The sequence below is a fragment of the Lygodium microphyllum genome, chromosome 27 (assembly GCF_053477565.2).
Source record: "Lygodium microphyllum isolate KBCC chromosome 27, Lygodium_microphyllum_v1.1.10, whole genome shotgun sequence".
In the NCBI taxonomy this organism is placed as follows: domain Eukaryota; kingdom Viridiplantae; phylum Streptophyta; class Polypodiopsida; order Schizaeales; family Lygodiaceae; genus Lygodium; species Lygodium microphyllum.
In genome coordinates, this window is record NC_141161.1 from 80,879,409 (window position 1) to 80,900,508 (window position 21,100).

The window sequence follows — 21,100 nt, forward strand, 5'->3', positions numbered from 1 at the left end:
TTACAGTCATTGGGCTGGCAGGGTCAGGTTGTTCCCCATGGCTCCATTGTCAGGCATCTTGGGTACCCATTGGGGGTTGATGTTCGGCCAAAGCAACTACTGGAGTGGATTTCACAGAAACTGGCAGCTAAGTTTATGTATTGGAAGTCGCAAGCGTGGCCATTCCATGTCCGCCTCAAAGTGGCTCAGACAATTATGCTGCCAATGCTCACATATTTCTTGTCATTGCTGCCGTGGACTCCTACTACTTTGAAGGCTCTCACTCACCCCATTCGTTTCATGTTATGGAAGAAGGATTCATTGCACGCAGGTATTTCGTGGAGCTGTTTTGGATGCTGAAACTCATATGCTGGCTCTTCGTTGGTCTCTTTTTCGCTCTATGTGTGTGGATCATCACCTGTGGACCATTATAACCCGTTATTTTCTTGAGGACAGCGGGCTTCGGCATGGTAATACACAACTTCGGAGCTCCTGGTGGCATGTCCTTAATGTAGACTCTCGGTTTTCTAGTCCCTCCTCTCTGTTACTGCATTTGGTCGGCTTCTGGAAAGTGGTGCTCCAAAAGGTGCGTTGGCATCCAGTGGGGGACCGCTTGCATACTAACTCCTTTCAACTGGAATTGTTGGCAGTCTCGAGATTACTTTCATGGGAAGACAAACATGAGCTCAGACTAAGATTTAACCGCATGGCCCGTTTAGGTGTAACTTCAGTTGCGGATGCCACCCTTGCTAGTTGTAATGTCTTCGCATCGTTTCGTATTGCCAGGAGACTTTTCAAAATCCCGCGCGGATACCGTGATTTATGGGAACAGCTTTTGTTAGTGCTTCGGGGCACGCAACCCTTTCCTGCCTTGGCTGTGGATCGTCCTTGGCAGGACTGGGACCTTGCAGGCCGGTTGAGTCTGGAAAAGGCCTCTGCTAATCAGGTGTATCATCTTCTGATTAAAGATCATCAATGGCTGGGTGTGAAAGCTAATATTGTATGGGGATTGCGGAAATCTCAGTCATGGTGGAAGGCAACTGTGATGGAGGGCTGGTTGAATAAGACACCTTTCAAATGTAAGGTCTTTCTTTGGCGGGTGATGATTGGTGGTCTTCCTCTTGTCTCGGCCCTTTCCAAGCGTCGAATCTCGAATGGCAATTGTTTCTTTTGCACCACTACTGTGGAATCGGCCCGACATCGATTTATTTCTTGCCCGCTCGCCAAAAATATCTGGTCGCTCTTGTCACGGGTTTGGCGCGCAGTGGTGGGGTCCTCAGTAACCCCTTTCAATTGGGTTTTTGTGCGCCCAAAATACCCCACACCGCCACAGTTGCATATAAAGATCTTATTCCACTTTTTCAGATACTGGGGATGCTGGCACATTTGGACCACTCGGAATGCCTTTCTTTTTGATTCGGCCTCTAATGTACCGAGACACATTGCCCGGCTTAAAGGTCTCTAGCATTGGCAGATAGATCTCATTCGGCACTCGGACTTGCTCCCTCGGGAGGACTTACTTCCCTGGCATATGGCAATTTCCTCTGGGTCTTTGCCATGACTTGTGTAACTTTTTCGTGGCCTAGTACTGGGATTTTACACACGTTGGCTTAGGGCCCTTGTGTATCTTGTAATCATGTAAACTTGTACCTTTTTTTCGTAATTAATACAATTACCTTTTATGAAAAAGAGAGAGAGAGAGAGAGAGAGAGAGAGAGAGAGAGAGAGGGCGAGCGAGAAGGCCAGTTAGACAGCGTGGTTAAATCTGAACTAATAGTTCACAGTTTCAAGACCTGCGCAGAGAGCGTGAAGCACATCCTGAGGGTTCTGCGCAGAGAGTTTTGGGATGAGAATCTAGTTCTCTATGGCAAATCTGCAGGAATCTAATGGTATCGATATGGCCTTTCTTGATCAGCAGATTGGGCAAGGGAATGACAAAGACTTGGCCGCCTCGGATGGTGATTCGTTGGCTGATGAAATCGGCTGTTGCTGGATAGTGAAGAGATGGGCAAACGTCGTAGAATGTCGGTTGAAGAACCGGCCTTAGGCCCAGCCTGAGGTTCATGTTTTGTGTCCACAACCTGATGGGTCTTTACAGTTCATGCTGGCCACGCCAATCATATTATGTCGGATTATGTCTATTGTAATGAGGATAAAGCTAACGCATTACCGGATGGGGATCAAGTAGTTGCAGACATGGAAACCGACTTGGTCTTACAACAAATAGCTGCTTTCCATGAGAGGGCAGCCATATTTTATTTTACTGGAAGGACTCCTTTAATCACTAGAATTCGTGCTTGGTTGTAGTCCATGTTTGTTAGTTTTGAACAGTGCTCAGATGATGCTTCAGGGCGTATGTAGGTTCCCTTGGTTGAAGAGATTTATGATGGCCCGAAGGGGTTCTTTTTCGTTCTGTGGAAGTACACGCTCTTGTTATGCAACGCATTCCTTTGTTTATGGATGGGCAGCTAGTTCATGTGGTCCTTTGGATGCCCATGGTTGAGTTTCAGGAGGTGCTGAGACAGGCATGCCCGATTTGGGTAGAGGTGGTAGATTTCCCTGCGCATCTTTGGAGACTCCTCCCTCTAGTACTAAGAACCCTTGGTGAGGTCTTGGTGGAACCTCGGTTGGTGTTGGTGTATGAGTTGAAAGGGGGTACTTTTACAACAAGACACTGTTTCAGATGTGGCTAGTTGGGCCATTTCATTTTGGAATGCAACAAAAATACAGAGGTAGTGCGGAGCCCTATGGATCAAGATATGGAAATGCAAGACCACCACCCTTAGGAGATGATTCATAGCAGATGATAAGGAACGAGTAGCTGATCTAGAGTAGCTTCCCTAACAAGGGCATGAGGAAGGCTAGAAGGATGTTTCTCACGTGGGTGGGGAGCGTGCTTCGATTGCAGTTGGGCGGAATTTGTCTCCTCGAGAGGATTTTTGGGTCATTGTGGTTCATTGTAATGCTAGGCAAGATTCTCGCTTGAATCTTGCTCATCCTCGCCGCCCCCAATCACTCAGACCTTTCAACGCAGAGGCAAGGGGTTTTATATGAAACCTCAATCTTTGCGTGCTTTGGTAGTGGAAAATAAAAGGGCTTCTGATTTAGCTTTGCGATTCGATGCTTGTGGAAGGCTTGTGCCTCCTCGGGACGTTTTCCGTTTCGAGCAATTGCAATTTCCTTCCCAAGCTTCGATTGCAGGTCTGCAGAGGGCTGATCTTGTTGATGTTATCCGAAGTGAAATGGAGAGATTCCAGACTGCCAAGGCCATTGATGTAAAAGGGGAAGGGAACATGATGGTTCGGTAGTTTTGCTCATTTGTGATTGATCATGAAAATTGCTTTGTGGAATGTGAAAGGTATTTCTTCGGGTAGCAAGCAGTATCGGTTATGGAAAGTTGTGCTAGTTGGAAATTTTGATGTTTTTTGTGCTGTGGAGCACAAACAACATTCTTTGGTTGGATCTTCTTATGTGTATAAGGATTATGCGGTCTTTTTCAATGGTCACACTCTGCATAAATCGGGAGTTATGTTGGCTGTCAAAACCTCCTTGCAACTAGCATTGGTTTCTCAAGATACTCGTGGCCGGTTTGTGATCCCGGAAATATGTTATGAGGGAGAGGTTTTGTGGATTGTAGGCGTGTATGCTCCTTCCAAGGGAACATCGTCGGCTTTGGGATGACTTGCACTGCCTTGCCATGGCTTGTCAAAGCTTTGTTATGGGTGATTTTAATGCCTGTGTTTCTGTAGATCAGGCGACCTCTCTGCATTCGGTTATGGATGGTCCTGAGCGACGGGCTTAGGATGCTCTTGCAGCGGCATCTTTGAAACAGGACATGTGGTCTTGGATGTATCCATCACAAGCCGGATATACTTATCGTTCTTTTCAACATTCTTGGGCGAGACTAGATAGGATCTACATCTGCCAAAGTGATTCCTTTCTTCTTGCAATCATTGATATTTGGGTGGAAAGACAATATGTTTTGTCAGATCATTAACCTTTGGTCTTGGAAATGAGCCACAGAGCTATTCATGCATTCAAGGCTCTCCTTGCCCATTTGCCTCTTCGGTTTAATCAATATTTTTTGCAACAAAATGAGTTTTTGAAGGTGTTCAGCAACTGATAACTTCTTTTTGCTCGAAGGTCCTATCTAGAGGGATGGAAGCATGGCCGGTTTTTAGGGATAATGCGTGAACATTATCTCGACAATATGGTATTCAGCATGCTTCGTCGTGTTGAGCTGAATTGCAGCATGCTCAATCTTTATTAGCTCATTCCTTGTCTCTGTGTCAGACTGGGGATTCCAATGATGACTTGCTCACTTGCATTGAATGGCTGAAAGGCAGGGTCCAATCTCTTCAGGAAGAGGAATATGCAAAATACAAACTGTTGGCCAGATCCGAAGCTTTACATTATAACAATTGTCAAACTCATCAATTTTTTGCTTGTTTACATTAGAAATATGCCCGGGAAAATATTGTACGCTTAAAGGATGGGCAAGGTGAAATGGTGATTGATCTTGCCTCCATTATTCCGTTGACTGTTGACTTTTATAGGGCCTTGTTGGGTCCACAAGAGATTCTTTGCGATGGTGCTCTCTCTGGTCGAACATGTATTTGTGACTTGGTTAGTAATCAGGTCAAACCAGAATGGGTGAATTTAATGGAGGCCGATATTTCTGAAGATGAAGTGGAAGAAGTGCTATGTTAGATTACGGGAACAGATTTCTTGAGACTTATGGAAGCACGAGTGTTCTTCACCTCCCAACCACGCCTAGATAAGTGCTGGCCCTCAAGCTTATCCCTTTTGCCAGCCGTCAACTTGCTGGAGTCCTACTATTTCTGGACTCCCTTAACCTCTAGGCTCCCCTTAACCCCGTTCGGGCGCCCAAGAGCCCGGACGGTCTTTCTCGTGCATGTTCCCCTAAATTTACCTTAATGTAACATTAAATATTCCTTTTAATGTCACATTCCACACTTATGACCTTAATGTGACATTAAATATCACTTTTAATGTCACATTTCCTTTCCCTTAAGAATCGGTTTCGTCCTCGAAAACGATACTTGGAAGGTCTAACTGTAAATCGGGAAACCTTTTCTTTAAAATACTTACTCGCTCCCATGTTGAGCTTTCTTCTGAACAATCTTTCCACTTAACCAAACATTCTTGATAAATAGTATTCCTCGTTCGTTTATTACGAACATTTAATATTTTTTCTGGTTCATGTGGATTAGATTGGTCATAGAATAACTCCTCAATATCATCATTTAAGATTAAATTATCCAAATCACCCAGCTTCTTCCTTAATTTGCTTACATGAAAAACTGGATGTATTTTACTACCAGCAGGTAGTTGGAGCTTGTAAGCCAATTCTCCCACCCTTTTAAGTATTATGAAAGGACCACAATACCTTGGTGAAAGCTTTGGACAATGTCCCTTTTTCATAGTTTTAGTTTGTTCAGGTACCTTAAGATAGACCAATTCTTCTTCTTCAAAGGAGATGTCTCTTCGGTGAGGATCTGCATATGCTCTAGCTCAACTTTGAGCCTTTTTAATATTTTCTTGAGCAAATTTTAACATATTATTCATATCCTCCAAAAAGTCTTTAGCTGCCTGAACCTTTTCCTTATGCAGTCCTACTGCAAAAGGAGCTCTGGGCTGAAACCCATACATTAACATAAATGGACTATATCCAGTGGAAGAGTGTTTGGCACTGTTATATGCAAACTCTACTATCGGTAAATACTCTTCCCAATTAGTTTGCCTTTTGCTTACATATGCCCTAAGCATATCTTCAAGAATTTGGTTAACCCTTTCAGTTTGCCCATCTGTTTGCGGATGATCCGCCGTACTCATGCTAAGTTTAGTATCCAATTTCCTAAATACCGCACGCCAAAAATGGCTATCAAATTTTCTATCCCGATCAGAAACTATATTTGCCGGAAGGCCATACAATCGGTATATGTTCTCTACGAACAATCTAGCCAATTCTGGTGTTTTAACATCAGTTGAAGTTGGAATAAACCTAGCCATTTTGGTTAACCTATCCACAATTACCCACACAGAGTCGTGCCCCCTCTGTGTACTAGGTAAAGCAACAATAAAATCCATGGAGATACTCTCCCATTTTCCCGAAGGAATTTCTAATGGATGGAGAAGTCCTCTCATTTTTAATTTTTCAGCTTTATTAACCTGGCATTTATTACATTTGACCACATAGTCAAGGACGTCCTTATTCATTCCAGGCCAATAGAACTGCCTTTTAATAAGACTATAAGTCTTATTAACTCTTGGATGTCCCGCACTAGGGGTATCATGACACTCAAAGAGTATCTGGTGCCTTATTTCTGTATCTTTCGGGACACATACCCTACCCTTGTAGAGTAAATAACCATTATCAATGGTAAAATTCTTCCACTTGAATCCAGTTTGAGCAACCCTTGATGCTCCATTTCCTAGTTGAACATCCTCAGATATTCCTTCCTCAGTAGAAGCACTTTCATTTGGATCCCCATTTTTTATTGCTTCCCATATGTTGGAATATGCCGGATCAACCTGGCATTTCCCTTTTAAAGATTCAAGCAAACTGGAAGTGAACTGAGTAAAACTCAATTCATTAATGATGGGCATTCTGCTGAGTGCATCAGCTACTATATTATACTTTCCTTTTCTATATCTTATTTCATAGTCGAACTCTTGGAGGAGTTCGGCCCATCTGGCTTTACGCCCATGTAAATCTGGTTGATCATTAAGCCACTTAATGCTTTCATGATCCGATAAAATCAAAAGTTTGACACCATACAAATAATGCCTCCATTTCTTCATTGCATGTACTATTGCATACAGCTCCCTCTCATAAACAGAATAATTCTGTTTTGCACGATCTAATTTCTTGCTTTCAAAAGCAACTGGTCGACCTTCTTGTAATAAGACCGCGCCTATTGCCTTGTCACTGGCATCAGCTTCAACCACAAATGGTTTATTGGGATCCACTATTAATAATACTGGAGCTGTAGCAATAGCTACATTAAGTTTTTGAAAACTTTCATTTTGGTCTGTTCCCCAATTAAAACTTTTCCCTTTCCCTTTAAGTTGGTCTGTCATTGGAACAGCTATTTTGGCATAATCTCGAATGAATCTACGATAAAATCCAGATAAACTTAGGAAGATCTGCAGCTCTTCCAGGTTCCGTGGAGGTGGCCATTCAATAATTGCCCTTACTTTTTCTGGATCCATGTTGATTCCCTCTTTCGAGATTATATGCCCTAAATATTTGACCTCTTGTGCAAAGAATTCACATTTAGTTTTCTTCGCATAAAGGGAATGTGTTCTTAACAGTTGGAATACTAATAATAAGTGTTCCAAATGTTCTTCTCTTGATTTACTAAAGATCAAGATATCATCCAAAAAGACTACTACAAAATGTCCTAGATAGGGCCGTAAAACACTATTCATCAGCTTCATAAAAGTAGCTGGTGCATTAGTGAGACCAAAAGGCATCACTAAAAAATCATAATGCCCGTATCTAGTACGAAATGCCGTTTTGGAAATATCTTGTGCCTTAATTCTTATTTGGTGATAGCCTGATCTTAAGTCTATCTTTGTGAAGAATTTTGCCCCTTGCAATTGATCAAAAAGATCTTCCATTTTGGGCATAGGAAATTTATTCTTCACCGTTATTTTATTAAGTGCTCTATAGTCAACACAAAGTCGCATAGAACCATCTTTTTTCTAATAGGCGCGGTCTTATTACAAGAAGGTCGACTAGTTGCTTTTGAAAGCAAGAAATTAGATCGTGCAAAACAGAATTATTACAAGAAGGTCGACCAGTTGCTTTTGAAAGCAAGAAATTAGATCGTGCAAAACAGAATTATTCTGTTGCTTTTGAAAGCAAGAAATTAGATCGTGCAAAACAGAATTATTCTGTTGCAAATTCTGTTTTGCACGATCTAATTTCTTGCTTTCAAAAGCAACTGGTCGACCTTCTTGTAATAAGACCGCGCCTATTGCCTTGTCACTGGCATCAGCTTCAACCACAAATGGTTTATTGGGATCCACTATTAATAATACTGGAGCTGTAGCAATAGCTACCTTAAGTTTTTGAAAACTTTCATTTTGGTCTGTTCCCCAATTAAAACTTTTAGGAAATTAAAACACAATTTTTGTTTTTTGGCCTTATCAAAGTCATCAGGACTTAGCTTTGGCCTCATATATGGTTTCTTTTCAAAAGGTTGTTTTTTACCCTTGAAAAATGGCATTTTTCTTTTAAATTTGCCCACAAATTTTGAGGTTTCTAATTCCTTAGACTTGGGCTCCATATCAGTGAGACTGGTGAGTGTACCTGGACGCGTACTATCTTCATAAATTAATGCAAATTTAATTGCCTCTTCAAGTGTCTTAGGTAAACTCCGTTTTACTTCCTTTTTACAGGCTTTATCCAGTCCCCTAATGAATCCTCTTGTTTTTTGGAATTCATCAATTCCTTCCAGTTTGAGGATTATCTCACGATATTCCTCCAGATATGTCAGTAGGGGTCGTCCCTTTTGTCTGACATAATCCCAATCTTCCCAATTTCTTTCCATTTCATTTTCAGGAAGAAATTCTTTTAAAAAGACGGATTCAAATTGAGCCCAAGTTTCAGGTATTTTATTCGCCTCCTTTAAAGTTCGCCACCACTTATATGCTTTGGGCCCCAAAGTTAAACTGGCCTCCAATGCTTGGAGATGTGGTGGGGTGTTTTTTAATTTATGTAAATCTTCCCATTTTTGGAGGAAATTAAAGATTGTATCTTTATTCCTATCTTTTTCCTCCCCGTAAAATTGAGGTAGTTTCATATCCTTTAAAACCGGATTATCCCTCAATTTATGTTAGGTTTGGGGTTCCTTAGGATCTCGCATAGTCACATCTAAATCTTTCGATGAAGATGGGACATCCGAGATTTCTATCTTATTCTTATCTCTTTCCAACAATAAAGTTAGTTGAGATTTTATTTCAGTAAGTGTTTGAGTTAAAAACTCCATTTGAACCCCCTGAGTTTGCACACGAGCAGAAAGATCATCAAATTGCTCTCTCGTGGCAAAAAATTCTTCCCATTGTTCTTCTTGTATGTCTGGTTCATGGGGATCTGCCATAGGTTGATCCCCGGAACTAGGACTTTCCATTACCCTTTCTTTCCCTTTTTCTGCCATTAATACACTGGAATTGGAAAGCAAAAATAAGAAATTTGCATACAAGATAAAATACTTCCCTGATTTTAATGGCAGACTGTGACTTCAATTGTATGAAGGTTGTAGCTTCAGTTGTATATGAAGTTTTCTGCCTGTCTCACAGCAATTGCAGTCTTATCCGCCTCAGGAGCAGTCCTATCCGTCAACAGCAATCTGATACTGACGGCTCCACTTCTGATCCTCGCGGATGCTGGCGGCTACACACTTGGTCTGGTTGGTCTTCGCGCTGATCTGGTTGGTCTTCGCGACCCTGGTCCTTACGTTTTTTTTAATTTTTCTGCCCGTTTCGTTCCTGCCGCAGGTCCCCGTAACGTTAGACCAATATTCGATGTCACTTACGTGACGTGGCGCTACAATTTTTAAAATTTTTGACAGCCCGTTTTCTAACACGACGAGATGGGGCACTTCTGATTGGCGGCTTGTTTTCTGACTGACGACCCGTCGAGTATTATCGACGTCTTGATGAGCAGCGACCCCAACGATTATTTTCGTGACGAATCACGTCACGTCTTCACAGCTCCTGGTTCCGGCTGCTCACACGATATGACCAAAACTGACGACCTAACGGATTCTTGTTTGATGAATGATCAGAAACATAGGCTCTGATACCAATGTTAGATTACGGGAACAGATTTCTTGAGACTGATGGAAGCACGAGTGTTCTTCACCTCCCAGCCACGCCTAGATAAGTGCTGGCCCTCAAGCTTATCCCTTTTGCCAGCCGTCAACTTGCTGGAGTCCTACTATTTCTGGACTCCCTTAACCTCTAGGCTCCCCTTAACTCCGTTCGGGCGCCCAAGAGCCCGGACGGTCTTTCTCGTGCATGTTCCCCTAAATTTACCTTAATGTAACATTAAATATTCCTTTTAATGTCACATTCCACACTTATGACCTTAATGTGACATTAAATATCACTTTTAATGTCACATTAATGTCACATGCTATCTCACTTGCCTTGAAGGAAAAGTCCAGGCTGGGATGGGCTTTCTAATGAGCTGTTTTTAGCCCATGTGCAACTACTTAAGGATCCGTTGACTCCCTTGTGTCAGAAGGTGCGGAACTCTAGTATGATGCCTTCAGATTGGAAGATTGCTGTCATTAGGTTGTTGCCCAAGGTTCCCTCTCCGACCTCTTTGAAACAATGGAGACCCATTTCAGTTATGGGATTGTTATATAAAATCTTCTCCAAAATTATTGCCAACAGATTGCAGAAAGTATTTCTGCACCTCATCCATCCACGTCAATACGGTTTCATTAAAGGTCGGAATATAATGCACAACATTTTGAATGTTTAGCTTGGGAATTGATTATGCCAAAGCTTCTAGCTAGCAGGTGGTTATGCTTCAGCTGGATATTGAGAAGGCATTTGATCATGTTAGTTGGTCATTTTTGCGGCAATTAATGTCTACAATGGGTTTTGGGCCCCGTATGATTTCTCTAGTTGATACCATCAGTCAGGGTGCTGTGGCTGGTATTGCTCTTAATGGAGGGATTACGGAGGAAATTGCCTTATCTCGGTCTATTCGTCAAGGTTGTCCTCTCAACCCTTTGCTGTTTGCTTTGGTAACTCACCTCATGCTCTCATTATTGGATAAGTTGGTAGCTCAAGGTGAGATAGTTGGCTTATCTCTTCCCGGTGGTGATCAACTTGTGGGCCAATCTTTGGCAGATGATTCTTTTATGTCCCTTAAGGGGGATCGTATTAATGTCAATCTGGCAACGGTGGCTTGGAATCTTTTTGCTTTGGCATTGGATCTTCACATTAATACTCAGAAATCCACCCTTCTCTCTTGTACGGAGAATGATCTGTAGGCCTTGGTCCAAGGGGCAATATAACCAGACACTTGGGATATCCTATTGGTGTGGAGGTCGGTCCCCGTGCCTTGCTGGATTGGATGGCCTCCCGAATTCATGACAGGTCATGTAGTGGAAATCTGAGAGTTGGCCTCTACATGTTAGACTAAAAGTGGCTCAATGCATTATGATCGGTATGATTTCGTTCTTTCTGCCATTGCTTTCTTGGACTAAGAAGTCCCTTTATGGACTTGGTTGAGCCTATCAGATTTATGTTGTGGAAAAAGAAAGGCAATCGTTTGGGGAAGGTATGGATCTCCTTGCAGCATGTGACCACTCCGAAAAGGATGGGGGGTGCAGCTTTGTTGGATGTTAATTTGCATATGGCCCCTTTGAGGCTATCCCTTTTGCCGAATCTATGTATTCAGTGTCATCCTTGGTCAGATATTGCCAAATTCTTCATAGAAAAGATTGGCATCTCTCATGGTAGCACAGTTATTCATGCTTCTTGGTGGCATGCACTTAATTCTACGAGGCCTATAAAGGTCTCCCAATCTTTTCTCTTTTCTCATTTGAGAACTTCTTGGCAGGAGATGCTTCATTTTGCAGTTTGGCATCCTCCGGATATTTATAAGGAGGAAAATTCGTTGCAAGGAGAAATATTGGCTTCCTCAAGGTTGTTGGATTGGCCACATAAAGATTTGCAGCGACACAAGTTTAATCTGATGGCTAGGTTAGGGTTGAAGACAGTCCATTCTGGTGTTATTCGTGGGCAGCCCCGCCTTTATTCTTTTAGGCGTATTCGTCAGTACTTTAGGGTGCCTCGTGGATACAAGAACATTTGGTCGTCCATACAAGACAATCTTCAAAGATTCTCTCCTTTGTCTGTGTTATAGCCATTGGATCCACGGCGTGATCAGATGTTTATGCTTCTTGATGACTTTGAGAAAAAGGTTAGCTAATCAGATATATCATTAGATGCTGGAGCTAAGAGATGGGTCATGGGGAAAGTTAATAAGTTATGGCATCTTAGGGATAGCAAAAAGAAGTGGTGGGAAAGATTTATCCAGCTTTGGAAGTCTAAGGTTTCGTATTAGGGTAAAGTGTTCATGTGGAGGTTGCTCATTGGGGGTCTTCTAACGGGAGAAGTGCTCCATGCCCAAAAGATCTCTGCAGGTCGTTGTGTTTTCTGTACTACATGTCATGAGACATTGCTTCACCTCTTTGTCTCTTGCCTTGTTGCGCGACAGATCTGGAATTTCATTTCCCGTGTGTGGTCCTCGGTGACTTAGCACTACATACCAGTTCGCTCGTGGATTATGGGAAATATGCTCTCTATGCCCTCTTTGCATTCAGATTGTTCTTGCCTATTCCATTTCCTTAGATGGACAGCCCTGTGGTATATATGGCGTACTCGCAATGCCTTTATTTTTGGTTCAGCATCGGGCATCCATGGGCATGTGGCCCATGTGCGTGGACTGGTGTTATGGCAAATCTCTTCTATGATGGATATTGCTGCTCCCTGGCTGGCGATTGTTCGCTCTACTCCAGCTGTTCCTTCTGTGTGATTGATTAGTATTGTTCATGTAATAGGTTGTTCTGGTTGTTCTGAGAGCTTACAGGCCTCATGTAAATATTAGACAGAGAGAGAGCGAGAGAGATAGAGTATGCTGACCTGATGGTCTGATGTAATAGAAAGCAAGAGATACAGAGAGAATGTGGACCTAATGGTCTAATGTAAATATTTAATACTTAATTCAATTATCTTCATGAAAAGAGAGAGAGAGAGAGAGTTGTTTGGCAATCCTTTCCTTTCCTTGGACTTAAAACACCCATGGTAAGATTGGAAAATTAATAATTAATTAATCTTAGAGTGAGCATTTGCAAATCATATATCTCATTTGTTTATCAAGGGTTATGCATGATTAATGGATAAAGGTAATTCTTTATGGGGTTTCTGCAAGGTCAGAGCATGGTGGAAATCTGCAGGTAATTGTGGGATGACTCAATACAACTTTGGTGGAATAGCTCAATACAACCCCTTTTAAATGTAATGCCTTCATTTGGAGAATGTTGGTGGGTGGTCTCCCACTTGTCGTAGTCCTCTTGAGACTTATTCGCAACAAGTGGGAGATCATTGTTTCAAATGACTCTTGCTTTTTTTTGTATTATAGCTAAAGAGACCTTTTGTCATAGGTTTTTGGCTTGCCTTGTCACTCAATACATATGGTCTGGTCTCGAGTTTGGCGTTTAGTTGCTGGAAGCTCTATGCATTTGAAGGACAGGTCAGAAATCCCAAATTTACAGGTTTTGTTTAGCCATTTGTATTGGTGGTTTTCCACTTTCTATGCTTTTGGGGATGTAGGCATAATTGGACAATCCATAATGATTTCATATTTGATTCCTGTTCTAGTGTGCATAGCATATTGGTTGTTTGCAAGGCCTCCTTTAGTGGCAGTTGAGCAGCATTGAGTATTTCGGATTTTCTTTTCAAGGATGATTGAGCTCCTTGGCATGTTGCAATTTCTTTTGTCAGTTTGGGTAAACTTAGTAGTCATGTGACTCTTATACATGTTTCATAATTAATATAATTACCCATTATTTGAGAGAGAGAGAGAGAGAGAGAGAGAGAGAGAGAGAGAGTGTGTGTGTGTGTGTGAGAGTTGATGTATTCCTAAAAAGGCTGTGATTGTGCTTGGTTGGCCAGAAGTCATGATGTAAATATTTCTATACGTTAATTCAAACTTCTCCATGGAGAGAGAGAGAGAGAGAGAGAGAGAGAGAGAGTGTGTGTGTGTGTGTGTGTGTGTGTGTGTGTGTGTGTGAGTTGATGTATTCCTAAAAAGGCTGTGATTGTGCTTGGTTGGCCAGAAGTCATGATGTAAATATTTCTATACGTTAATTCAAACTTCTCCATGGAGAGAGAGAGAGAGAGAGAGAGAGAGAGAGAGAGAGAGAGAGAGAGAGAAGCAGAGCAGAATTCGCGATGGCTTAGGGAAGGAGGACGATGGTGGCTTGCTGTGACTTTCTTGGTGTTGTGACTTGACACTAGCCGGCACTTATATCCCTTGGGTAGCTTGTATTGCATCTGTAGGTCTATGCAATCCTACCTTGTGCTTCTGTGTTCAAAGATTGAGTAGACTATGTCCTTTGCGTCATCATAGATACCACTCTCGTTCTTTGTGCATTTATCCAGACACAAGGGCAACTGCAAATTCAATTGTAGCAAGGCAGCATACTCGTGTAGGGGGAAGTGTGACAAAGCTCGCAGATTCGTTGGCCTACAGTAGAGAGAGAAAGAGATTGACAAGAGTCCCAAAAGATGGAAGAGGTACAGCGGACAACAGCTGAATATTGAGGTCTTGCACCATGTCAGAGCTCAACATGGTCTTCATAGATCAAATGTTGGATGCCTTGGGGCTTGATTCAGACAATGAAGAGCGGGAAGAAATGGTTCCTTGTATGGAGATGGCTGCCCGCTGTTCCGATGTCCAGCTTGGTGTTGATGTGCGACCTTGCGTTAAACGCAGTAACCATGCCTGTGATGTAGTGATGGAATGCAGTGAGTATAACTCTGATGATGTTATGGTTGATTCTCAAGCTCCTCCACAATTCAAGCATGGTACTCATTCTTACGTGCAGGTGACTTACGTGGTTGAGGAGTCTTGGGACTTGGACTAGGAACATCTCTTGGAATTTGCCAATACGGAGTTAGGTGAATATGTTCAACACAACCACGAATCCTTTCCAGCCTAGGATAAAGAGGATGTTTTGGTTGCAACTGTGGATACCAAGATTGTATTGCGCTCTTTTTTAGCCTTCTATGAAAGAGTGGCCATCCTCTTTTTCACTGATAGGATTTCAGTTATTTCTTGAATCAGAGTCTCGCTGTTCTTTGACAAACGCCTACTGCATGTAGTGGCTCGGAGACTGTTGCCGGATTTCCAACAGTTATTACAGCAGGAATGCTCAGTATGGGTTGAAGTTGAATGCTGTTCTGTAGTCTATTGGCAGTTGCTTAAGGATGCTATGGGAGTAATGTCATGGTATTGGTCCCCCTAGCTTGCGGGCAGCTAATTGCAATTGCCTATGCATGTTGTGGGATACCATGTGTAAAAGGCCCAGCTGGCTATGCTTGAATCGTCTTGGAATGCCTTTGTTGCACTATTGTTTGAAGTGGGGAACCTTTGTGGGGCATTGTTTTTCATGTGGACAACTAGGGCATTTCATGGCCAAATGTTCAAAAAAGACCATTGTTGTGGAGGGGGATTTGGCTTCAGTAGTCTATGATGCTTCTATGGTTGATGGCCCTCAAGCAAACGAGGCCTTGGTGCACCCTATTCTGGATAAAGGAAAACAATCTATGCAGCCTTTGGAATCCCCTTACCAGCATCAGGTTGATATCCATTCCAAAAGAGGGCAAAAGCCTGATGTGTGGTCCGTAGCAGCTATGTTGAGCACTTTACAGGACCCCTTATTTGCTTATGTGTGTTGCAAAGATAAGACATTGTTGGTATCTATTGTTAATGTTGTAGTTTCTATGGGCCCTTGAAAATCCTTTGCTCCAAAGCCTTGTGTTGACCATCTGTGGGACCCTCTTGCACGGCTTGCTTTTGATCCCTATGGTAAAGTGATCACCCCTTGCGATTGTCAGTAGGGCCGTTCCAAAAGAAGGATATGATCCCTCCACTTCCAAAGCAGAGCAAGTTGAGGCAAAATGAGCCTCGATACTGAAATCCTTTAGTCATGACATACGAGGCTCGCCGCTTGGAATGTGCATGACATTTGTTCACATAACAAGCAACATGATATGTGGCTCGTTTTGTATGACAATCAATGGGATGTGCTATGTGTTCTCGTGCATAAAAATCATAATGAAGTCGGCAAAATGGTGGATGCCATGGGTTTTGGTTGATCTATGCAGGGGGCTCAGTTCGACACTATTCAGAAGGTGTGTCTTATGATCATGAATGGCAAGTTTCAGTTGATCCTTCCTTGTCAGGAACGATGTCCATGGCTGCTTTCTTATTGCTGAAATTCTATTTGAAGAGGAGGTACTATGGTTGGTAGGCCTCTACGCACCAAATGACTCTTCATCTCGACGGGATTTGTGGGATCGACTGGCAGCTTGCTTGTCTCTTGGTAGATCGGGAATATTGATCTTCATAAACTTGACCAGCTCTGCTGAAGTCCTTCATTCACTCTGTTGGATGTGTTCGCAACCTTTCCCAAGGATTTGGATAGTTGCTCATAAGTATCATGTATCCCAATGTTCAGCATATGCATCTCTCTTGAAAGCATAGAGTCTTCAAAAGGTTCGTGAGACAAGGGATTTCCATCATTACCCACTCGTGCACTATGAGCATTACCAACACTTACACCATTATCTTGTTGGTCATGATTGAGGGCTTCATTAGTGTTGTTTTGATTGTTGACATACTCTCTGATGTCTTTTTGAATGGTCTCCATTACTTGATCTTTCCTTTTGTTTTTGGCCATTATGGAGAGGTGCTGTCAAAGATGACTGTAGGGAATAAAATTGTCAATATCTTGTTTAGTATTGCACCAATCCCAATGGTTTCTTGATCGAAAGGAAGCTTATATAGTAGGGATACTCCAGATTTATCAAGATCTCAGCTTGCAATAGGGTAAATGGGTGAAATGAACTCAAACAGTGCACCCCTGTCAGCCTGTCTAGGTGCAGTCCCACTAGACCCCCTGTTAGAAAAACTGCTATAACTATTGCTTCCGATGTCTGATTACTGAAATTTTTGATTCAAATCTAAGCTGGACATCCCCTCTTCAAATCAAGCTATCAAGCTCCCAAATCAGATCATGATAGAAATTTTTGTAATAGAAACTATGAACTTGTCCTATGAATTCCTGCACCTTGTAAACACTTTGTGAATGCCCTGTTTCACCTTGAAATGGTTCTTGTAGTATTTGTAGGCCGCCAAAACACCTAGTAGACCTGTGATGAGTTGTAGGGCACGTGTAGGTATCCAAGAAACACTTGCAACTGATTAGTACATGTTGGAAAGACCTGTATATTTGTTCAAAGATGTCACAAACTGCCCTGTTTGGTACCACAAGTCTTCAAATCTTCATCCACTCTTTCCCAAGTGGTTTTCCATGATCCACCACTTGCGTTGAGGGATAAAACAATAGGATGGGCACCTAAGTGGGCTCTAAAACTCCGGAAGGTGTGCAAAGTTCCTTCTGGGCCAGGTTTTGCACCCCTACGGAGTCATAAATAGCAAGGGAGGGTCACCTCACTATTGTCTTGCTATCTTGTTTGGCTTCTACCTTTTTCCTCGGTCGGAATATACATGGCAGAGCTAGTGTTCTAACAATCAAAGCATGATATACATGGTTGAATCAAAATTTTGCCATTTCATGATATGCAAGAATCGGAATGGAATAGGGCTGAAAATGAAATGGGGATAGGTAAGGAATACTTACAACAGTGACTCACTGCTTTACAATTTTTATTCCACTTACCACTTGATTTTACTTTCAGCCAAATTGCAATCAATCACATCAAGCAACCAAGGTTAGGATTAGGCATAAATTTTCCAACAAATGAAAGAGATTAGCAACACTTGGCTATTGATTTTTATTGAGTAGGATGAAGAAAATTCGGCATAACATCATTCGGTCCTAAGTTGGTTCTATATGCATTCAATTGGTAATTCCAAAATGGGATTACTCTTAATTCTCCCTTTTCAAGAAATGAATGGCTTAAGCAATTGGATATTAAAGGGATTAAGAGCAAAATTTAGAAATACCTCTTTCATTGTTGAAGTAGATGATTATGGAAGCTTCAATAACCGTTTGAGACTTGAAATTCTTAATCTCCCGCTTGATGTAGCCAAGAATATCCTCAAATTGCAATTCCTATGATGAATATGTAGCTCATAGATTCCAATTTCTCCTTCAAGAAAGCTCCAATATCCATAAGCTTGATGAAAGTGATCCTTGTAGTTCCAAGGAGTCAATGATGAGCATCCAAAAGGGTAGAAGACTTCAATCCTTGATAGAGAGCTCTTCCATTGAAGTATATACGCTTGCATAAGCTGTCCATACACTTGCAATGCCAAGAACAAGCCCTATTCTTGCAATGTTGAAGCAAGCCCATCGAATCTTGATAAAATCCAATTAATAAAAGCCTTAGGAGGCATCAAGAAATTCCATCCAAAAATAGCAAGCTTAACTTTGTCATCATCGATGAGCCGGATGAAGACGAAAGTGAAGAGGGGAATGCATTTCATGTGGAAGCAAACCCTATGGTTGAAGAAATGCGTGATGAGGATGAAGGAAATAATGATGAATTTTATGATATTGTGGACATCTTTCCTTTTGATCCGGGTGGTTCTTTATGTGCAATTTCTCATGATGCATGGACCGGTTGTAAGGGAGATGACACATACTTAAGCAATAAGTGCATATGTTGTTTGACTACCATGCTAGTGTTAGCAATCATGTTTGTCATGCTTTGTCATCTCTTGCCTCTGAGCCTCAGTCTAAGTCAGTTGACGAGAACTTTAGGAGCTCTAACTTGTTTGTCACTTGTTTCAATGGAGGAGATAGCTCATTCTAGAACACTCCATTTTGTGTGCATTTCCCCAGTAGTTGCTACTTTCCACAATTTGCCTACACCTGTTGAACATTGTTTACCCTTTCTAGGATTTTTTCCGGGCATTTGTGGCATTTTTACCAAATACTGGTCTGCCATATTCTGGCCCTAGGGCCAAATATGGGGATATTTGGCTATTTATAGCCTCTCCCACTCAATTGGATCATTCATTCATCTTTCTCCTTTCCTACGAAGTGCACACTCCGACTCTATCACCTTGCTCCATCTCCGGTGCTGCCGTCATCATTAGCTTGATATGGTACCCTAACTGACGATGTGGGCTATGTATAGGGATTGATCAATCTTCTTCCACTTTTCCGTTTGTATCAGCATTCTTTCTTATTCAATGTAGATTTCATTCTTCTTTTCTTGCAATCTCTCTCTTTGTTCCTTTGTCTCTTTGTTTCCATTCCTTTCCATTGTGTACTCTCACATGGTATCAGTGCATGGTATCATTGTTTGAGAGAGACATAGAGTGCCTAATTCTTGCAGAGGTAGCCATCCACATCTGCTTTCTTTGTGAAGGCGACAGCTTCTTTGTGCAAGTGAAAGTATTTCTCCCCTAGACAGACCCTCTACATTGACTTTCTTGTGATCCTACGAAAGTTTCCTCCTACTTTGGGGCTGCCTACCACCAAAACACAAATTTCTTGTGGGTGTCTTGTAAGATTTTGAAGATGTTTTACCACCAACTTCGCAACTTTGATGATACAGATAAGAAGCCTTGAAGATATCTTACCACCAGTTTCACAGCTTTGAAGATGTCTTACCACCAACTTCGCAGCTTTGAAGATACATATGAGAAGCTTTCTTAGCACTGCCCTGAACGGTGGCGAGATTACCACCCAAATAGTGAAGAACAGAGGTCACCTAGCCCATTTGTTTGGAAACCCTCTCCTCCCCATTCTCTCCATGTCTCACAAAAGACCCATTCTACTAGCCTTCATATGCCATTCATGGCACTCTCTATACAGGTGTCGGTACTCACCTCTTTACCCAAACCATACCCGCTTGATGGTTCAAATTACTCACTTTGGTCATCTAAGGTGGAGTGTATCCTTAATACCTTCGATCTTGGGGAGTTTGTTACCCGCCCTATTCCCCATCCTGAGGAGGATCTCACCATTGGATCATCGTTGGATCGTGCAGCCTTATGGGATCGACTCAACTCTACATCTTGATCTTTTCTCTTTATGAGCTTACACAATTCTGTTCTAGTGCATATGCACAGGTGGCGAAAAGCGATAGAAGTGTGAACAAACCTTTCTACTTTGTACCATCAGAAGACATTTGCCCACCAGATTACTCTCAAGAAGAGATTAGAGATGCTCACTATTGATGATTCTCCTTCCATGATGAAGGATCATATTAATGGGTTGAATGATATGAGGGATGAGTTTGCGTCCATTGACAGGATGATCTCTTTAAAGGATAGCCATATGGCTGCGATTCTTTTAACTCAATTGCCATCTCCTCCATTTGATGTATTCTACACTAGCCTTCTTTTCCATATATTGTCAATGTCACGTAAATATATGTGGCCAAATTTGGGTTAAAAAAGACAATCAAGATCTTTATTCAGTAGGACTAAAGATCACGATCTTAGCAACCCTTACAAAAATTACATATTATCAATATACCAATGTATGATTAACACATTACTGCTATTAAATAATGCTAATGGATAATGGACTGAAAAGGCAAAGGTGGAGGAAAGCTAAAAGCCTTGTCATGTGTTCTCAGGGACTGCAATACATGCTAACTATATAACTATAAGTGCAAAAGGACATGTGAGAAGCTTCTATGAGAGGAGCTTTCCCTACTTGTTTTGGGGCATAACGAGTATCCCCAAGAGGTTGCTAATGGATCCACCTCCATCAAAACTTTTGTTGCAAGTTCGAGAGGGGGGAAGAAAAAGAAAGGCAAGTTAAAGGCTAAGTGATAGGAGAGTTTTTCAGGTTCTGACTCCGATTTAGAGAAGCCTAAATGCCCATATTGTGGGAAGGGGACACATCCAAAGGAGAAATGAAAGAAGAAGTACCCTTTTCTTCATCCGAGAAGTAAGAATGGAGCTCAAACATCCAAGCCTTCTACCTCTACTCCAACGGTTAGCCATGAGTCAATGTTCCTTCATATCGTTTAGTTGGAGGTGCCTTTTTCAGTGGTTGCCTCGTCTTCTGAGAGGCCTTGGTTGGTTTATAGTTGATGAGCTTCTAGTCATGTAACTCCACGAGTTGATTTGTTGTAAGATCTATGCCCTTTGAAGGGTTCAATCATTGTTAGTGACATTGTATAAGTGCCTATTTGTGGTGTTGGCACTTTGTCTTTGTTTCCCAACCGCGCATTGAGTTCCATTTCACAAGCCCTCTATGTTTCGGATTTGGGCTTTCCACTTCTCTTAGTTTATGGCCTTACTAGGCTTGGTACCCAGGTAGTCTTTACCAAGCAGGCCATTTGTGTTGTG

The 21,100-nt window shown here is 42.0% G+C and overlaps 1 protein-coding gene across 4 annotated transcripts in view; it reads left to right on the plus strand.

The window, feature by feature from the left end:
* Positions 1–21,100, plus strand: part of LOC148012520 (NAD(P)-binding Rossmann-fold superfamily protein) — a 120,569-nt gene that overhangs the window by 55,029 nt on the left and 44,440 nt on the right. For 3 of the 4 annotated variants that reach the window (XM_087669286.1, XM_087669284.1, XM_087669285.1), the window contains exons 6-7: positions 12,965–12,989; positions 13,197–13,285. The exons of the other annotated variant lie outside the window; for it this stretch is intronic. In XM_087669286.1, the coding sequence (XP_087525412.1) occupies positions 12,965–12,989; positions 13,197–13,285 (114 nt within the window). The remainder of the gene's footprint in view (positions 1–12,964; positions 12,990–13,196; positions 13,286–21,100) is intronic. 4 annotated transcript variants of the gene reach the window in all.